The sequence below is a fragment of the Dryobates pubescens genome, chromosome 13, assembly GCF_014839835.1.
Source record: "Dryobates pubescens isolate bDryPub1 chromosome 13, bDryPub1.pri, whole genome shotgun sequence".
Classification (NCBI taxonomy): domain Eukaryota; kingdom Metazoa; phylum Chordata; class Aves; order Piciformes; family Picidae; genus Dryobates; species Dryobates pubescens.
In genome coordinates, this window is record NC_071624.1 from 5,459,565 (window position 1) to 5,478,119 (window position 18,555).

The 18,555-nt window shown below is 49.4% G+C and overlaps 1 protein-coding gene across 3 annotated transcripts in view; it reads right to left on the minus strand.

Moving 5' to 3' along the window:
* Positions 1-333: 333 nt before the first annotated feature.
* Positions 334-18,555, minus strand: part of NGEF (neuronal guanine nucleotide exchange factor) — a 43,271-nt gene continuing 25,049 nt past the window's right edge. The window contains exons 6-15 of one of the 3 annotated variants that reach the window (XM_054166336.1): positions 15,510-15,670; positions 15,160-15,312; positions 13,100-13,229; positions 12,255-12,329; positions 10,278-10,367; positions 7,885-8,048; positions 6,789-6,944; positions 4,223-4,302; positions 3,707-3,811; positions 334-3,069 (exon numbers count right to left, since the gene is read on the minus strand). In XM_054166336.1, the coding sequence (XP_054022311.1) occupies positions 2,897-3,069; positions 3,707-3,811; positions 4,223-4,302; positions 6,789-6,944; positions 7,885-8,048; positions 10,278-10,367; positions 12,255-12,329; positions 13,100-13,229; positions 15,160-15,312; positions 15,510-15,670 (1,287 nt within the window). In that variant the 3' untranslated portion in view covers positions 334-2,896. The remainder of the gene's footprint in view (positions 3,070-3,706; positions 3,812-4,222; positions 4,303-6,788; positions 6,945-7,884; positions 8,049-10,277; positions 10,368-12,254; positions 12,330-13,099; positions 13,230-15,159; positions 15,313-15,509; positions 15,671-18,555) is intronic. The other 2 variants (XM_054166337.1, XM_054166338.1) reach the window with 2 other exon arrangements.

Below are 18,555 nucleotides of genomic sequence, written 5' to 3' on the forward strand. Positions count from 1 at the left end.
AGCAGGTTCGACCATGGCAGCCAACATCATGACCACCCCCCACCAGGAGGAACCTGCATCAGTGAGTGACTGAGCTGGCAGCAGCTCTCTTGGTCTAGCCTGGGTGGCAGTAATGGTGAAGGGCATCCCCATGCCCTGCTTTCTTTGGGAAGGGTTGTCCAGTTGGCGTAAACCACCCCAATACTTCCCTGGCCTCACTTCACCCCACATTCCACATGCAGCCCCACTTCCACCCTCTGTGTCTAGGCTAATTGCCAACTCCCCAACCCTCCCCCACCAGCACCATCACACTGGAAGGAACTCAGGAGGAGACTAGTGGTTGGTGTGGGAAGAGGAAGAAGATGCAGGCGTGTTGCTTTGGTGCTGGCTCGCTCAGCTATATTTCATCACACAGAAAAACGAGACAAGAAGTTCCCCTCAGCTTGCTGAGGCAGACTGGTGGGGGCTGGGGGGCCTCTGGCCCACACTTGTGGGCCCCAGGCCTGGCCCTGTACAACACTTGAGACCACTGAAACAGAGGCGTGCAGGGCTGGGTCTGAGGAAATAACACTGGATGACACTTGGTGCCTGAAAATGGCACAGCCTGTGCCTAGGGCCCGGAGTCCTAAAACATCACAACAGAGCAAGAGGGTCTGAGGCAAGTCACAGAGCTTGGTGGGTCTCAGGACAGTGCACAGCAGCTCTGGGTTCCTTCTCCTCCTACCCCATGAAAAAAAAGCAGTGAAGAACCAGTGTTCTGGTACTGGGGAACCTGGGTCTGCTCCTCCACTAGCAATGGAGCTGTTTCCGATGGGTAAAGGAGCATTTCTGTGATGTGAAAAATGTCCTGGGATGCCTGTAGGACTGTAGTGCCTGGACTGGGCTGGCTGCTGGGCTGTAAAGCTGGAGGACCTGGGTGGTGATGATTTCTTGAGTGATTTTAAGGAATTGCTAGATCATGTTTGGCTAGGGAATTTCTGGCTGCTGCAAGGTCTGCACCCTGGGCCAGAGCTTTGGTTGTACTCGGAAAGCTAATTGTGGGATACTGTTGGGGGGATCTGACTTGGGGTCTCCCCAGATAAGTTCAAAGTACCAAACTGGAGGCTGTAGACTCTTCTGGCCCTCAGCTCTGGGCTGGGTGTTGGCAGGTGGCCAGGAGCCTCTGGCTGGTGTGACCTGGCCAGGGCCTTCTCCTGGGTGTGCTACCAGTGGCCAGGGTAGGCACAGTCTTGCTGGCTGTTGTCATATCCTGATGTGGTGGTACTGAGCTAGACCTGAAGGTGAATCCCCTTGCTTTCCCTTTACTGCTGTGGCTCCCACCAGTTTGGACCTGGGGCCTGGCTGCAGCCCTCCCAGTTCAGGGTGACTCTTGGCTGGCTGTGCAGTGATAGCACAGCCCCAGCCTCACAATGCACACCCTATGTGTAACCAGCTCCAGTACAGTGCTCCAGAGCCTTGCTCCAGTAGCTTCCAGTGTCCAGCTTCCTCCCCATGCTGCCATCACCATGGTTGTACTCTTCCACTCTGTGGCTGGTGCCTGGCGCCATCAGCAGGCAGCTGCTCTCCATCCCCTTGTTGAGTACAACCATGGCACCACCAGAGCGTACGTCAGTGCAGGCCACAGTGCCTGGAAGACTCCTTTGCAGTGTTACAGAGAGATGCTGAAGAATTCATTTCCCTGCTGGATGCTGGCCATAGTTTGGGACCAGCTTGTAGCGAAGGGGCTGTGACCATGTGCAAGAGCATGGCTCATGAACAACAGGCAGCTGTCGTGGGTCCATCCCCTGGCTGGTCTTAGTGCTGTGCCCTGGGCTCCATGCGATGCTCAGAGCCACGGCTGGAAGGAGCGATGATCCGGTTCCGACAGGGTTGGTCTACATACACGGAGGTGAGCCTGTGAGGAAGCTCATGCGCGCAGGCTGGGCGTGGGGCTGGGTGCTGTGGGTTACAAGCATGCAGGCAGGAATTGCTGGGTCTCCCACAACCTGTGGGACAACAGCTCCTAGGGTAACGTCACTCGTATGCTGTGTGGCAGCCCGGGTCTGCTGGTGCTCCCATGGTATATGGTGGTGTGTGGGGAGGTGCTGGCACAGCTGCCTCAGCAGTGAGCAGCAAAGTGCCAGACAACTGGGAAAGGCTGTGGTGCCAGGCTTCTGCAGAGGGATGCTGGCTGTGGAAGAAGGGGTGAGCCAGTGGTCAGGGCCCAGATGTGCTTCAAGGCCCTCAGGAGGGCAGAGATGTTGGTCTGGGCTGGTGAGGGTGGGCTGCTGGTGGAGCAGGGCTGGCTATGGAGCATTTTACTGGAAGCAGATGGGAGGGTCTGCCCAGAAAAACAGGCCCAGCAGCCTCACAGCAGGGCTGGAAGGTGGAATTGCTGGGGCTCGTCCCAGCCTGGTTCCTAGGGGTTGTGAGAGAGGTGGCAATACAGCTCCTCTGCTTCAGTTTCTACCCCTGTGAGATGCTGCTTTAGGTAGGCCCCAAACTCGAAAGGTAGCGATAAACTGAAGTGCTCAAACTGGGGGGCATTAATTGCTTAGTCACATTATTGGTTGTGTGCCTTTTCCAAGAGGCCTGAGCCAGCCCCAGCTAGCACGTGTGCAGGGAACAGGATCAGCTGACCAGCCTGATGGCCTTCAAGCTGTGTCCAATTGGCTTGTGCTCTTTGGGGCTTTACAGAACACCTGGAAAGGGGTTGTTTTAGCTGGTTCAGAGCACTGATCTCCAGGAAAGGATCAGTGCTCTAGGAAGCATGTCAGGGAGCCAGGAACTACAGTCTGTTTGGGGGTGCATGTGCCTCGTCCAGCACGCTAGGTCCTGCACCATGGCCCACGGCACCACTGGCACATTCTCCCAGCTGGCAGTCTCTGTCCTCTGCCCCTCTCCCAGAGGCACTGAAGACATTCCAGAATGTTAGTGGTCACTGGCGGTTTCTACTGCCCAATTTCCTCCGCTGGCTGTCATCCGACTTGTGCACCCGGAAGCATTCCTTCAAGTTCTGAGCTCGGATTTTGGGGTTCAGGATCTCCTCCCCCATAGAACTGGGGAACCAGCCCCTCTCCTGGTCGTGAAGACGCTCCCCAAATATCCAGCCTGAGCAGAGACAGAGACAGGCATAAATGGGGAAGGACTCACCCTTGTTCCTGTGCTGGGACAACCGTGCTAGAAAGAGGCTACAGAGCTGGCAGTGCTTTTGAGAAGCTGCTGAGGCCTGTGTTGGAGGGGACCCAGTTAGTCAATCTAGCCAAGGAGGCCTGCTTGCTTGCACAGTACTGTGTTTGGACAACTGGCTCAAGGGGTGCCAGCAAAAAAGCAGCTGCTGCTGCCACTGTGTGCCCTCCATGCCACAGGACTGGTCCCTAGCAAAGACCTGGTATGAGCAAACCTACTAGCTACTGGTGTGACCCAGAGACCAGGACCAGATGGCCTCAAAGCATCATCCAGGTAAGCACAGCCCCGGGTTACTCCCAGGGTGGCGGTGCCAGCCCTGCCATGGCCCACAGCTGATGCCAGGATGGCTGTGCTAATTCTGCCACCATGCAGAGCAGCCTGCGTTTTCTGAGTGTTAGGAGGCACTTAAATCCTGCTGTGAGCTTTCTTGGTCTGTGATGCTAACGCAGGGGTCCCTCTCCCTGGCCAGAGGGCCCGCCCTTGTCTGCTCAGCAGCCACCCGCCCAGAGCAAAGCCCTCCCTTCTGAAGAAACTCCCATCCCCATCCCATCCCCTGTACCATCATCTGTCTTGTCCAGGATGTTGAGGACGTCTGCCAGTTCTAAGGACAGCTCATCTGGCTCCTGGGCCAAGTAGGGGTGGACACACTGGATCTGTGGGCAGTCTGCCAGGGAACAGGGCAAGAGTGAGAGATTGACTGGGACAGACTTTGCTGCAGTACAGCATGGCTCAGTCCATAAGCTCTGCAAATGGTCCCATCTGGTAAGAAACCTCTCAGAGGCCAAAGGGTGCCCTAGCCACAGGTGTGACCTAGAGAATATCAATATGGGGAAGCCTACTGCAGTGCTGCCCATGAGCAGCTCGAGCAGAAGGGAGAGTGCTGGAATAACTCAGCCCACAATGGAGGGGAGCAAGGCAGGGCCAGGCCCAGATACAGGTGGGTTTTGATGGGGTAAACAAAGGGAGCCCAGGGAGAAGGTTCCCTTTTGGCTTGGGGTTGGAATGAGACCAGGGCAGAATAAGGTGCCCTGGAGTAGCAGCGAATAGCTCCTGGCTTGGGTGCTGTGTCTCTTACCAACAAGCCTGGATGTAAATGAGACAAACTTGGTTCTCCGGTTCGGGGCCAGCGAAATCATCCAGCGCTTCATTTCACTCCTGTACAGGGAAGATGAACCAAGGCTGTGAGTGCAAGACTCTCATGTACATAGGCTGCACTGCTGTAGGTGAGTGTGTATATAGGGGTGCACTGGTGTAGGTGAGCATGTATAGGGTGTGCTGGTGTCAGTCCAGTTATCCTACTCGGCCAGCCCTGGGCTCCTAATTTTTCCTTTCACAACCTTTTCCCTGCCTGCCCTTCAAGGTCCCAAACTCAATGGTGATGCTGTGCTTCCCTCCTGCACACACTAGTTGAGAGGTCACACATGGCACGGTACCCTGGGCCATGCTGCACAGGCCTGGCTTACTGCAAGGCCATGAGGCTGGCAGTTCTTGCAAACAGCAGGATCCCCCTTTGGTGAGCAGCATGGCTTCAGAGCACCAGCAGCAGGGTGGGAGGCCTGGCATCCTCAGAGCCCTAACCAGCAAAGGCAGCTCCTGGTGGGGCTGGGTCAATGGCAGCATTTTTTCCTGGAGGAAAGTAGTTAGGGGAACCATTTATTTCCCGCAGCTGCTGTGCGGAAATGTTTCAAGGGCAGAGCTGATGAGTTCCATTGCAGAGGAATGCTGTGACATTCCAAGAGTCCTGCTTGCTTGGCAGCAGGTGAGATGAGAGACCCCTGTGAGCACATCACCACATCCAGCACCCTGCTATGCAAAATGTGGGTCCACAGCAGGAGGGTGAAGATTTTTCAAGTGCTGCAGAAGCCCCAGGCCTGTTGTTCCCTTGAGGCTTCCCTCAGACCCACTTTGGAAGCGGGCAGCTCATCTTCACAGGCTCCAGCTCCTGCCTGGAGGACCAGCTGTGCTCCTCGCCCTGAGGGAGCCAGAACTTTCCACCTTCTTAGATGGTAGTTTTAAAGCCTGAACTTGACACACATCTAAAGCCACTCAAATGTCTTCTGGGAGGAGAGAGGCCTAAAAGGGAGATGTGAAGGACAAGTGCTGTCAGGCTGATCTGCAGAGCTGGGAATACCTTGTGCTTCAGGGATAACACATGATGCCAAGGACCAGTGAAAACACCCGCAGCTGCAGGATGAGTACAGCCCCTCACGCTATGAAGACATGCAGGATGTGGACCCTGCACACTAAGGCTTGGTAGAAGGAGATCAAACCAAGGGCCTTGCTGTGCTTGTAGCTCTGTCTGCAGGCAAGCCTTTCACATAGCTCCTTGCTCCAGCCCTGTCCCCAGCTTCTCTTGCCTGCAAGGGGCACCCCTGCACTCCAGTCCTGTGCCTGAGGATCAGCTATATCCAAATGTACTGCCAGCTCCTGGCACAGCCACCCAAGCTGATACCAAGCAGGTCATCACTGCCATAATGGTCAGAGCTGGGCACTGCTGCAAGAACTGTGGAACAGATGCAGTCTCCGTTTGACACTCTTGAATTCTTCAGTTTTCCAGTTTGTGTCCATTACTTCCCTAGCCATCCCTGCAGCTCTGGAACAGCAGCCTTCAGTAGTTTCTACATCATATTTCAGCACACAAGATCTGTTGGCAAGCCATGTGCTGCATTATATGCTCACTGTGGCCATCTAGAAGGTGGGACAGGATAAGGAAGCACAGAACTAACATTGCCTCCCCTGAGCTGAGGCAAGCTCTGGCCTGGTTTATCATTCTCTGCCCAGCAAAGTCTCACAGACGTCAGATGTGCGTTTGCCCTGCATAACGTGACTGACATCTCTATTTTCAGTAGAGGTAAGCTGCAGTCACATGCCTGGGGAGAAGATGCAGGTGCTTGCTGTGCTTGGGATTCATCTTCTTGATGCTGCACTGTGCTGAGGGCTCAGGGTGCAGGCCCTCCTGACTGCAGGTAGGACATGGTCCCAGCTGGGGCTGGTGTCCATTAAGGGATATGAATGTAGAATGCTGGCCTACTGAAAGTAAAGTACCATCAAGCTGAGGGTGCATATTACCTCTAGCAGCTTTTTAGATGATGGAATACATAAAAATGTCATAGTACATAGAAAATGTACCTAGAAAATGTGGGCCTGGTAAGGCTTGGGTCAATGAGAAAGCTGTGTCTTGAGCTCCAAAACAATCAGGTCTGTGTTAGCACAGCTGAATCATTTGCCCAGTCTGAGCCTGTTGGAACCTGAAGTGAAAAATTAGTGAGCAAAAAAATCCCTGTATCCAGGGAAACAAGATGGACCCGAGCAGCAGAAGAGCAGTGCAAGATCAGCATTGGCGATGGAAGGTGCTGAGGAAGAGGCCTCCACCTTTGTATACAAACATGAGACACTTGGCTTCACAGAACTGGTCAGAGACAGCTTTTAGCTTTGTGAATGAGTTAGATGAGTGCTGGAGTGTGCACTGCATTCATCCTCCTTGATTTTACTTTCTGAACATCTAAATCCTAGAATCGTTTTACCTAACTACCAAGTCTGGCGCTAAAGCTTAGCTGGCCCCCATGCAGGCAGGGTGCTGCCTTTGCATGTGCGTAGGGAGAGTACAGTTCTGGGTGTTGGTGGGGTGACACTTTACTCACTGGGATGATGCCTTCAGCATGTAGCTGGCCTCCCGGTCATCTGCATTCTCCAGCAGCCTCAAGATGAAGACATTGGCCAAACTCTGCCCCTGGTCTTCTAACTCCTCTACCCGAAGAAGCCCCCGAGGAGCTGAGTCAAACACTTGGTACTTGTCCCTGTGAGAGGTTAAAGAAAAGATTAGGAAAAGCTGCAGTTATCCCAGGAGACTTTGGCTTCAACCACCCAGAACTGTACTGAGGACACAGACCAGGAACTGCTGCACGGCAGGAGGTAAAAAGAAGTCCTTGCTCTGCCGTAGGTATCCCACACAACCAAGAACAAGTCGCTTGCTCTGTCTGAGCCCCTCAAATGGAACTGTGAGGCTTAATTCATTCCTATTTGTAAAATGCCTCTGTGTTTTCTGGATACAGGCTGCCATAGAAGCAAAATATTTCCAGGCACACAGACACTGCGGCGACACGTTTATTGGAAACGCTGGACTGGCAAGATGCTCCCTACCGGTGAGCCTAGTGAACGCTACAAAGACCACGCTGTTCCCTGGCACCCGTCTGTTTGTGCTGCTGTATTTTGCTAGTTTCTAGTTGCACAGGGCCTAGTCCTAAGCATGATGATGTTCTCCTCTTCCTGAGGCAGGTTACACCATGTCAAAAGTAACTCGTAGCCTAAATTTATACTGTTCCCTGCTGCTCAAATTTTCTAGCCTAAGTTTAACTGACTAAATCTGAACTGTTCTTCATGCAGTGATGAGTCAAAAATCACTTTTTGACAGGAAGACAGGCCTCCTGGTTCAGCCCACCAGTTGATGTATCTCACTGCCACCCTGCAGCAACTGGTGAATGCATGCTTGCTTATCCAGCTGGGAGACCTGGCCTGGAATTTATTAAAAGTCCTATTTGCTATCAGTTTTCAGCTCAAGAAAGCTGTGCCACCCATGAAGAGTCAGCTGCACTCAAAGGCAAGCCAACTGCTTGGAGGGAGGCCAGGATGCCTTTCCAGTGCCTAGGGGACAGGATGGGACAGGGGCACAGCATCACAGCGTGGTTAAGCCCAGGGGCAAATCAAGTGACCCATGTACTGCCCTACCATTGCACTCACCCAGGGATTTGCCGGCATATTACCAGCAGATCATTGAAAAGGAACAAGTAGATTTCTCTGAAGAGCTTCTTGGTGCGAAGCGTCCGTGACGTCTTTGGACCATTCATTTGCTGCAGTTCTCCCTGCTTCAGCAGCCAGCGGGAGTGAGAGATGATGGGCACAGACTAGAAGTGAGGAAAAGATGGCAAAGAGCAGGAGAGTGGCAAAACACGTGGGCTTATGCAGTCAAGATGCTGAAAGTAACAGGACATGCGATGGAAGGGTAAGTGAGCTCCCATCAGCACATCTTGCGCTACAGAGGATGGAGCAGAGCTGGACACAGAGGGCAGTGTGCTCTGCCATCCACAGCACAGTGTACAGAGCTCAGACACAGCAGGGGCCTGAGAATGAACCAACACTCAAGGATGGCAATGCCAAAGGCTGGGTTTAAACACCAGGCCATGCCCTACACAGCTTGATCTGTCTGTAGGAGCTCCCATGTGTCTCGTCACTTGGACTGAGCCTTTCTGGCTTGGGAGACTTACTGTCCATGCAGCCACAACAGTTTTACCACACATAGTGTTAAAATAAGAACATTGCTTCCAGTCAAGTGATTGAAATATTGAAACTATCTGTTCAAGTGCTACTTCTTCCCCCTTTATTCCCTCACTGTGTTTTTGACGTGCACGGCGCACAGCCTTTCTTTCTATGCTCTTGCACTCTTCACTATAGGAGCCCTGCCTGTGCCAGTGCCCTGCTCAGGGATGAACCAGCTCCTGCCTGTCACTACAGCTTAAGCTTCACAAGAGATGAAAGCAGCTTTGTAGCTACCCCGGTCTAGTGCTGGCCTGTGGGCTGTGCCCTAGTCCTGACACACTGGTCGTGTGTTCTGGAAAAATCAAATTCTTGGGCACCTAGTGTAGCTTTCCAAACAAGTGGTCTCAAATATTGCTTGCTTTGGTTGCTCAGGTACACAAAAAAAGGGGCCAGGAAGCTAAATGTGCTTCTTCAAGTTTGTGAAAGAGGCAGATCTGAGAAGCATCTCCATAGCACTGACAAAAAGAATTGGCAACTTTGTACTCAGCATTGAAGTTTCATGGCATACAGTAAATGAGACTTGGTTAGATGTCCCTAAATATTGACTCAGTCCTTCCTTGAGTGGAGCCAAAATAGGTCATCAGCAGGTAATTAGAGACTGTACCTAATGCCTAAGTACAGGCATGAATTAAAATGGCAGGACAGCCTTCCTTTTGATATTTTTCAGCTTTAATGTGTTTTCATTTGTAGCTTTCATCTTCCTTGAACATCACTTGTAATGTAAAGTAGCACCTGAAAGCTGACCTGCATTCTGAAGAGAGAGAGAGAGAAGCCACCCACTGTGCAGAGGCAGTCTGACACCAGCATGTCTCATCTGTGTACAGACACAGCAGAGAACCATAAAATCGTTTGGGTTGGAAAAGACCTTCAAGATCATCGAGTCCAAACAGTATCTAACTCTACAAGTCTGGTCCTAACCCATGTCCCTCAGCACCACACCTCTGCTTCTTTGAAATACCTTCAGGGCTAGGGATTCAACCACTTTCCTGGAGAGTCTGTTCCAGTCGTTGAGAACCCTTTCAGAGAAGGTTCTTCTAATGTCAAATGTCAACCTCTCCTGGAGCAACTTGAGGCCATTCCCTCTTGTCCTGTCACTTGTTACACCACCTCACTACAACCTTTCAGGTAGTTGTAAAGAGTAAGGTGGTCTCCCCTCAGCCTCCTCTTTTCCAGACTGAGTAACTCCAGTTCCCTCAGCTGATTTTTCATAAGGCCTGTTTTCCAGACCCCTTACCACCTTTGTTGCCCTTCTCTGGACCCATTCCAGCACCTCAATGTCTTTCCTGCAATGAAGGGCCCCAAACTGAACCCAGGACTCAAGGTATGGCCTCACCAGTGCATAGTACAGAGGGGATAATCACTTCCCTGCTCCTGCTGGTCACTGACTGATCCAGGCCAGGACGCTGCTGGGACTTCTTGCCCCCTGGGCACACACACTGGCTCATGTTCAGGTGACTATCCATCAACACCTCCAGGCCTTTCCCTGCTGGGCAGCTTTCCAGACACTCTGCCCCAAGCCTGGAGCATTCATGGGATTGTGACTCAAGTTCAGGACCCAGCACTTGGCCTTGTTCAATCTTGTACACTTGCTGCCCTCTTCTCTGCAGCCAACATGCACAGAGACTACAAACACAGAAGCAGTACCTGCAGCAGCAGCTTCTCCTTCAGTGGCTTTGGAGGAGGGCAGCATGGACCAGGCTCCCACTGGACACTCACTGAAAGGAGTGCAGCTGGCTTACCACTGCTATGTATGTGCAAACAATGCCTGGATGCTGTTGATTCACTGTCTGCAAAGGGTTACCAGCCTATTCTCATACCTTGATCTTGAATTCCAGTTTCTTCTGGATACTGATCATCTGCTCTGTTCGGCTCATCTTCCTGACACCTTCGTTACATGCTTTCACTACCTGGGGAAAAAAAAAGAGTAGAAAGATTTGCCTCCATTTGCCTTCAGCAGGTATGTGTAACAGCACAGAGAGGCCTGACTCTTAACAGGATAAGTTCTCTGCTGTGACAGGAACTGACCAAACCATACTCTTCTATCAGCCCTCTATTCACAGGAAAAAGAGGGGGGGGGGGGAAGAGAAAAAACCCACAACAAAAAGCCACTAAAAACTATCCCCAAGCACCCAGAAGATGTTATAGCTGGAAGCTATCAGTGGACATGTTAGATAGCTGCCTTGGGTTACTGAACCAGACAGTAGCAATATTCTTGGTTGCACAGCAAAACAAACAACTAATTTTCCAGATCCTGACACATCATGTATCCTGTCTTCCTTGTCTCCAGTACTTGAAGTACATGTGCATTATCATCGTCAAGAAGTGAATAAAGCCAGAGATCTTAATTTCAAAGATGTAAATGCTGTGGTTCTGCCAAGCAGCACCAGATGCCAAGACTATGATATACCCTAGGGAAAGAGATGTTCATTATACAGAGCCCGGCTCTGTTCTGAGTACAAACCTCTAACTGAAAACCCACAACCACCGTGCAGGCACTACCCTATTACAGGGACCTTAGGCTAGATGCCACTGCCTGTTTCATAAGAAGCAACTCTCTAGAGATCTGTCAAGGTAGAAAAACTATGCTGGAGAAAAAGCTTCACTTTGTTCTCTGTTTACACTACTCAAAAAATCCACTAGAATACCAGCAACTGAAACTGATATCCCCTCTTGCCTCTCAAAAATAGGATGCCTATGGAGAAAATAAGCACTGGATGATCTCTGTTGTGATGCCTGTACCTAGCTGGACGTTAAGCATCTATACACTTACAGATAAGCAACCATACCAAGGGAATGATGAAGTCAATCATGTAAGACATTGACAGCTGAATATAAAAAGAGCATTTTTCCATCAGCAGTTGTAGTCATCTGCGTCCTTTGGGAACAGCCTTCCTCAAGCTTTTGCCCAATGGAAACCGACTGGCTACCAAATACGTGGTGAGGCATCCTGCAAATAACTAATGCAAAACATTCTCCAATGCTGAAGTCTCTGCCTCTCTCCCTAGCAACCTCCAAAGTCTACACATCCTAGAGTAGTTCAGGGCAAACCCAAGAGTCCATTTTAGTCTGGTATTTCAGTCAGAAGTTTTCAACTTCAAATACTTAAACTGAACTGCAGGATTCAAGAGGTGTTCCAATCTTCTGATGGAGAAGGGCTCAAACGTTCTGTCCCAGCCCACGCAGCTGCCAGCTCTGTCCAGACCATTCAGGTACCTAGCCTGGAGGTGTGATCACCCTGTCTGACTGTATCAGGAGCAGCCCAGTGCTTTCCTGGTGTTTTGTAGACAGCAGTGACTACCACAACTGAACGCCCCACCTACCTACCAGTCTCAGGGAAGAGGGCTAAAAGCAGGCTTGAATACTTCATCAAGAAACTGTTATGCTAGGTCAGAGGAAGAAATGTGCTGTACTGGAGGAAACCTGACACAGTTGTGCTCTGCTGCCTGTTGCAGCTGATTACATCTCTCAGTGGGATTCATCACCTTCAGGTATCTGCAAAAACAATTTGTACCCTTGAAGACCCCAAGGGAAAATATTCTGCCCTTTCCTACAGCAGAAATAAACACATCTGTTGTTAACAAGAGATTCCTTGTCACTGACATCTAAGTGTTGCTCCAGAAGTCCATCTTTAACTCTGCCCTTCCTTGATCTCAAATTGCTTTTGAAAAGCAGTGACAGGATTCAAAGTAACAGCTCCAGAATTGAGTGTAGTTTGTAGATCTTTTTTTTTTCTGAGGGGGAAGGAGAACAATGGCTTAATCTTAATGACCTCAATTTAGATCGTTCAAACTTACTGTTTCCAGTTCTTTATGTGCATCCAGGGCAGTGGATTCTCTGTCAGACTTTTCTTCCACTTTCTTCAAAATATTCTGCAAGGGATGAAAGGCTGTGTTAACTCTGATTCCAGTCTGACAGCACAGGAAAGTCTTTGCTAGCCTCCAAGTTATTTCTGGCCATGAGCCTAATTACAGGATAGGGAACAGAATACAGTGATTCTCACCTCCTAGTTCCTCTTTCTCATTAAAACCCTTTTCCATCTGACCTTGTATTTAAAAGAAATATAGCAATCAGACTCCTATTTTATAAAAATACATGAATAAATAAAAATAGCCAGAACTGGTACTAACAGACAGTGTATTGGTAATCCTGGTGGTGTAAGACCATTTTGGACTGAGCTGTTCCCTTTTCCCTAGAAGCATGTCCTTCAGCTGCATGTAGCCAAATTGGCAAAGCACAGGGGGAAGATGGCTGACAGTCCGGTCCAGGTGACTGTGATGTAGGTTATTATACACGGAGCATTTCCATGTCTTGCATGTGTTCTGCACTGTGCATCTGTGTGTCAGCATCCTAACCATCAGGCAGCTGAGTTAATAAACTCTTGTTACTCCCTCTAGCAGGTCAGCAAAGTTCTTCCTCAAGTTTTTGCTCAGTATAAGCTATCTGGCAAATTCAATGCTGATTTGGGGATTGTGTCTGAACGATTGAAATCTTTTTTCCTTGAGAATGTTCTGTGGAAAAGCTTCATCCAGCTCAAGGTTTGATTGTGGCTGTCTCTAAGCTTCATCCACAACTACTGGAAAGGAGAATTCTAGGAATGATCTAGAAGACCTTGAGGACAGAGAGAAGACTAGAATTTTACCTGCACCAGCAGCTTGAGTCGAGTGATCCTTTGAAATGGCAGAATCAGAAAGGAAGAAAAGGACAGGCCTTTGCACTTGGGATCCAGCTCTAGCTGTGAGATCACTTCCCGGAAAGCTGGCTTGTCCTGACTGAGGGGAGAGAGAGAGAGGATGAAGGCTTTGAGTACTACCCTGCCTGAGACTCTGGTGTGTGGCTGGTGACCAGAAGCAGCTTGATCCCAGAGACAGCATATGCCTGGCCTCTCTCAGTAAGAGGGGAGGAGGGGGCTGAATGCTTCTAGGTGTATTTTAGTTTAAATCCACAGCTATTTATAGTATTGGGGGAGGGCAAAAATAGATTTTTGATGTAGAAGCCATGGTAGTGTTCACATGTGTTAGCACATCTAGCTCAGTAGCATACGCGGCGTGCGTAGGTGTGTGTGAATGGGGTGTGTGTCCAAGTAGATGACTCAGAGGCATAATTATATATCTGTACACTGTTGGAACTCTATGACAAGGTGAAATTCCCACAGCTGTAAGAACAAGACAAGCTACAAAACAGCTCAAGCTTAGCTACTCCTGGCTGCTTAACTAGAGGATGCAACTCAGTATCTGGCCTGAGAAGGGCAAGGGGCATGGCTGAGCCTTCCCTGATGCTGTTCAAAGCAGCTGAGGGCATTGCTGGGCCACAGACCTCGCTGCACAGAGCAGCCTCGCAAGCCACAGCTGCCATAATCACAGGCAATGCTTCCTGGCAACTGTGGGGCCCTGAGGAAGCCTTGCACTGCTGGAGTCCTGGCAAGCAGAAACAGCTTTGAAGAGAAGGGATTGCTAGCTGTGTAAAGCCTGTCTGTGCTGTGTGCACCTTGCAACAGCCAAGAGAAGCCACCCTAAGTGTTTCTCCCTGCTGCAGCAGGCACTTGTGTGATAGTCTAAGTCATCAGAGCCACAGTAGAATGGACCTGTGTGCACCTGAGGAGCAACCTAAGTGGGGGAACTGTGGCACACCTCAAGATTTGAGTTCAGCCAAGTGGTGCAAAATTCTTGTGCTAGCTAGGAGCCCATGGAAGGGAGTCTGTTCTTTTCAGTTTGCTTTATGTTCTCCCATGGATGAGTAAAATGCTGCCCTGTAAACTGATATCCAGGAATACTCTCTCCAACTGGTCCTTTTCAAGCTCAAGTAATCTAGCCTATTGCTGCTTCAGTTCTGAGTGTTTTGCTAATGGCTCTAGCCAAACTGTTTATATTCTGCAGCTATGTCGCTCACCTCTGACTAAAAGAAAACCCTGAGACACCCTCCTTTTGGAAAGAACAGTTGGCCAAGCTCAACCAAGGCCTTTTCTCTCTTTTTTTCTTAAACCCCCCCACACCTTAAAAGCTGAAGAGCAGAGAAAGAATTAGGTTTTGTCACACTTCCCTGAACTAGCTGCTGCTATAGGAAAGAAATACAGTGCAGCTTGTGCAGTGGCTGTCCTGAAAGAATCCAGGACGTTACAACTAAAGGAAAATTAATTCTCCTGCTCAAAGATGAGCTTCTAGGGCACTCTTTGTTTTGAGCTGGCATAAGACATTTCCTAGCTGACCAAAAGACTTGCTATACTTGAAAAATACATGTGTGTGTAGCACCCAAATCTGAAGAAAGCAGAGGTTTTTTCCTTTTAAGAAAATGCTTTTGTTCTGAAAAAAATAATCTCAACTTTGGGACAGTCAGATGCCTTGCTGAGAGGCTCAGGATAAGCAATGGCTGTTCTTGTCATCAGACATCTGAGTATACTCTTGGTTTTCAACTTCTTGCCTCTGCTAGCTGTTTAAAAATACACACACTGCACAAGCATGTGTGCCTGTGTACACCACAGCTGGGGACCACTGCCTCTGAATTTACTCGGTACATAACCTGCAGACTGTTATCACCCTACCCCTTTTAATTGTGTTTTCTTTTCACAGTGCACTGAAAAATCAGTGAAGTGGGAAATTCTGCTCCTGTGCTATCTGGCCCTTTCTCAAAAATACCAACATTACAGCTAAAGCCATGGCCTGTGCAATTTTGTAAAACAGTCTAACATCAAGCACTGGAACTCACAGGAGCTGCTTGTAAGTTCTCTCCTGGTAGGTCTGGTTGGAGACGTAGGTGATGTACACAGAGAAGTGATTAACTGTGTGCTGGTAGACAATATCACAGACATCAGAGATCACAATATTCTCCTCCACCCGCTGCTCGAGGTCCAACAGGAAGCTACATGAGAAACCCGACAGTCATATTAATTGTGGCTTGAAAAAGCCCTTGGCATTCAAGGCAACGTCTACAGGCTCTCTGTAAAGTCAGTGGGTAATGGTCTGCCATCAGTAACCTCAGTTGCCATCCCTCCACAAATGAGGTTAGCTAAATCAATGCCATTCAACTGGACAAATACCCAGCAGCAGTTGTCTTACCGCTCACTAACAGCCATGACATCCAGGACATTGGAGAAGAGGATGTGTGCCTCAGACTGGTGTAAGATCTTTTTCAGACGTTCATTCTCCATGAAGTGGGACACCAGCAGATTGAGGCTCTTGTAATATGATGCTTCAGATGTAACCAGCTCAAACATAGCCTGAGGGAGAGTCCCAAAGAAAGAAATCAGCAGGTACCTTCTATGAAGAGGCACACTTGCAACATCTGTGCTGCATGCAGTCATGGAATAGAATAGAATAGAATAGAATAGACCAGGTTGGAAGAGACCTTCGAGATCATCGTGTCCAACCTATCATCCAACACCACCCAATCAACTAAACCATGCAACCAAGCATCCTGTCAAGCCTCGTCCTGAACACCCCCAGCAACGGCAACCCCACCACCTCCTCGGGCAGCCCATTCCATCCCCCAGGTCCAAAGCAGAGGGAGAGGTAAGTCCCGACGGTATTTGCCCTATGTTATGCAGGATAGTGATGAATGTGGAAGATTTCCTTCCTCAGCCCAGGCTCCTGTCTCTTTCCTAAGCCATTGTACCACATTTTCTTCCACTGAACCTCTCCAAAAGAATTCTCCCCTTTTCTGATTCTAATTAAGCAGTCTGATTTTGTGCACATGCAGCCATAAAAGCACTCCATGGGCTCCTCCCTTCCTCCTTAGTGTCATTCAGGCTTGACCTGAGGTTTCCCCAGCCACTGGCTGCCCTGCTCCCCCTTATACCCACTTGTCATAATTCTGTGTGTTCATGTCCCCTTCTGGAGTACCCCTTGGCAGCTTCCACACACCCTCCAAACCCCTCCAGACTGTGACATCTCTAGCTTGTTGCTCTCCTTTTGATGGCTTACTGTGCTATGCAGGAGGATCTCTTTGCACCCTCTACACCTTTGTTTTAGAAAAGCTCTGGTGTAGGGGCCAGGTTGCACCGAAATAGACAGCTGTGGTGCTCCAAGACCTTGTGTGTTTGCTGACCCAAAGGAAATAACAGCAGTTACTCTCCAGGTGAGGCTCCCTGGTCATCAGTGGCCATGCACTTTTCTGATCCAGATCACCAAAGACCAGGACAAGATACAGTGTTTCTTAACTATTGCTATAACCTATAAAAACCTCTCCACATTGCAGCCCTGGCTTCTCCTGTTAAAAGGGAAGTCTCTGGGGCAAAGTCTAGCTTCCTCTGGCCAGGGATGTGGTCTAGGGGAAGTGGAAAGGAAAACTGATGGTTTGTTACAGAAATAAATCACAAGTTAACAAAACAAGGACACAAAAACCTTCTGCCCAGAGCAGGTACCACAGGGACAGTCCACAATTACCACACAAAGCTCACATACTCTGTGGTCTTTGTTTAGCTATAGATAAAAGGGGTGATGATCTACACAACTACTGACTCTGTTAGTTGAAGTAAGATTAATTGAAGATTTTCACAGGGGTTTCAACATGGTGAAAAACTGTCAGATCCTTCAGACATTCCTTGAATAAGGTGCATTGAGGGTTCCTTGCAGCATCAAGGGCCAGCACCAGGACTACTGAAAGAGGAGCTTTTGGGAAGCTCAGTGAAAGGTCTTGTTTCCTTAAAGCAAAAGCTGCTTTGACTCTTGAGCACAAGCTCCCCCACTGTCCACAGCTCTTCTGCTGCACCCTGGTGAGGGCTGGTGGTAGCCAGGCAGCACAAATGTCTGAGCTCCACTGCCTCTCAGAGCCTGCAAGGGCTCACCTAAGGCCAAGGAGAGCCAAAGCACAGCAAATACATGCAGTAATTTTTGTGCTGTGCATATGGGAAAATATCATGGAATCACAGAATTGGCTTAGTTGTAAAAGCCAAGTCTGGGGCTGAACCATGTCCCTCAGCACCACATCTCTGCCTCTTTGAAATGCTTCCAGGGACAGGGATTCAACCAGCTCCCTGGAGAGCCTGTTCCAGTCTTTTGAGAACCCTTTCAGGAAAGAATTTTCTTCTAATATCCAACCTAAACCTTCCCTGGTGCAACTTGAGGCCATTTCTTCTCATCCTATCACTTGTCATTAAGTAGAACTTTAAGGACAAGAAAGTCTCCCCTCTGCCTCTTTTTCTCCAGGCTCAACAATCCCAGTTCCTTCAGCCATGCCTCACCAGACCTGTTCTCCAAACCCATCACCAGCTTTGTTGCCCTTCTTTGGACCCGCTCCAACACCTCAACATCTTTCCAGTAGTGAAGGCTCCAAAACTGAATGTGATACTCAAGGTGTGGCCTCACAATGCTTACTACAGGGGGACAATCACTTCCCTGGTCCTGATGGTCACACTTTTCCTGATACAGGCCAGGATGCTATTGACCTTCATGGCCACCTGGGCGCACACTGGCTCATGTTCAGCTGTCTGTCAATCAACAACCCCAGGTCTTTCTCTGTTGGGCATCTTTTCAGCCACTCTGCCCCATTATCTTTCAAATGAGGTGGGGGTTTGTCTTGTGGCTTGCTTTTTAGTGGATTGTTTTATTTTCTTTCTAAATAAATGCTCTGGAATGTCCACTGACCAGGTTTTAGTCTTTTCCTGAAAGTGTCACTATGTAACACAGAAGGATCTGAGACAGAGACATAGGTTATATTCCTGACATTGTGCTGCAGTCCAAGATCTGGGAGGACTGGCATAGCAAGGAGGGACTCTGGCCCAGTTCAGAGCTGCTGAAGCACGAGTTGAAGCAACATGTCAATTGTCAGTGAACTAAGTCAAAGAGGAGGTCCTTTCCTGCAGCAGAGAAGGAGACTCTGCCTGCACAGCTCCCAGAAGAGAGATGGAGCAAAGGGTGCAGGTAGAAATGAATGTACTTGGTCAGTACATACAGAGCAGATGGTATTTCAGAATAAGAGACATTTTATTTTTTCTCAACACCAGATTCCCAATGAGAAAAGTGGAAGAGTGTTATCTTGGCTTCTCCCAACAGTGTCACTAGGGCACCAGTGAACCTGAGACCCTCTCTCCTGCTCTGCCTGACTGCAGTCCTAAATGCACTTACAGCTTTAGGTGTAGCTTTTTATTGGATAAATGAGAAAATG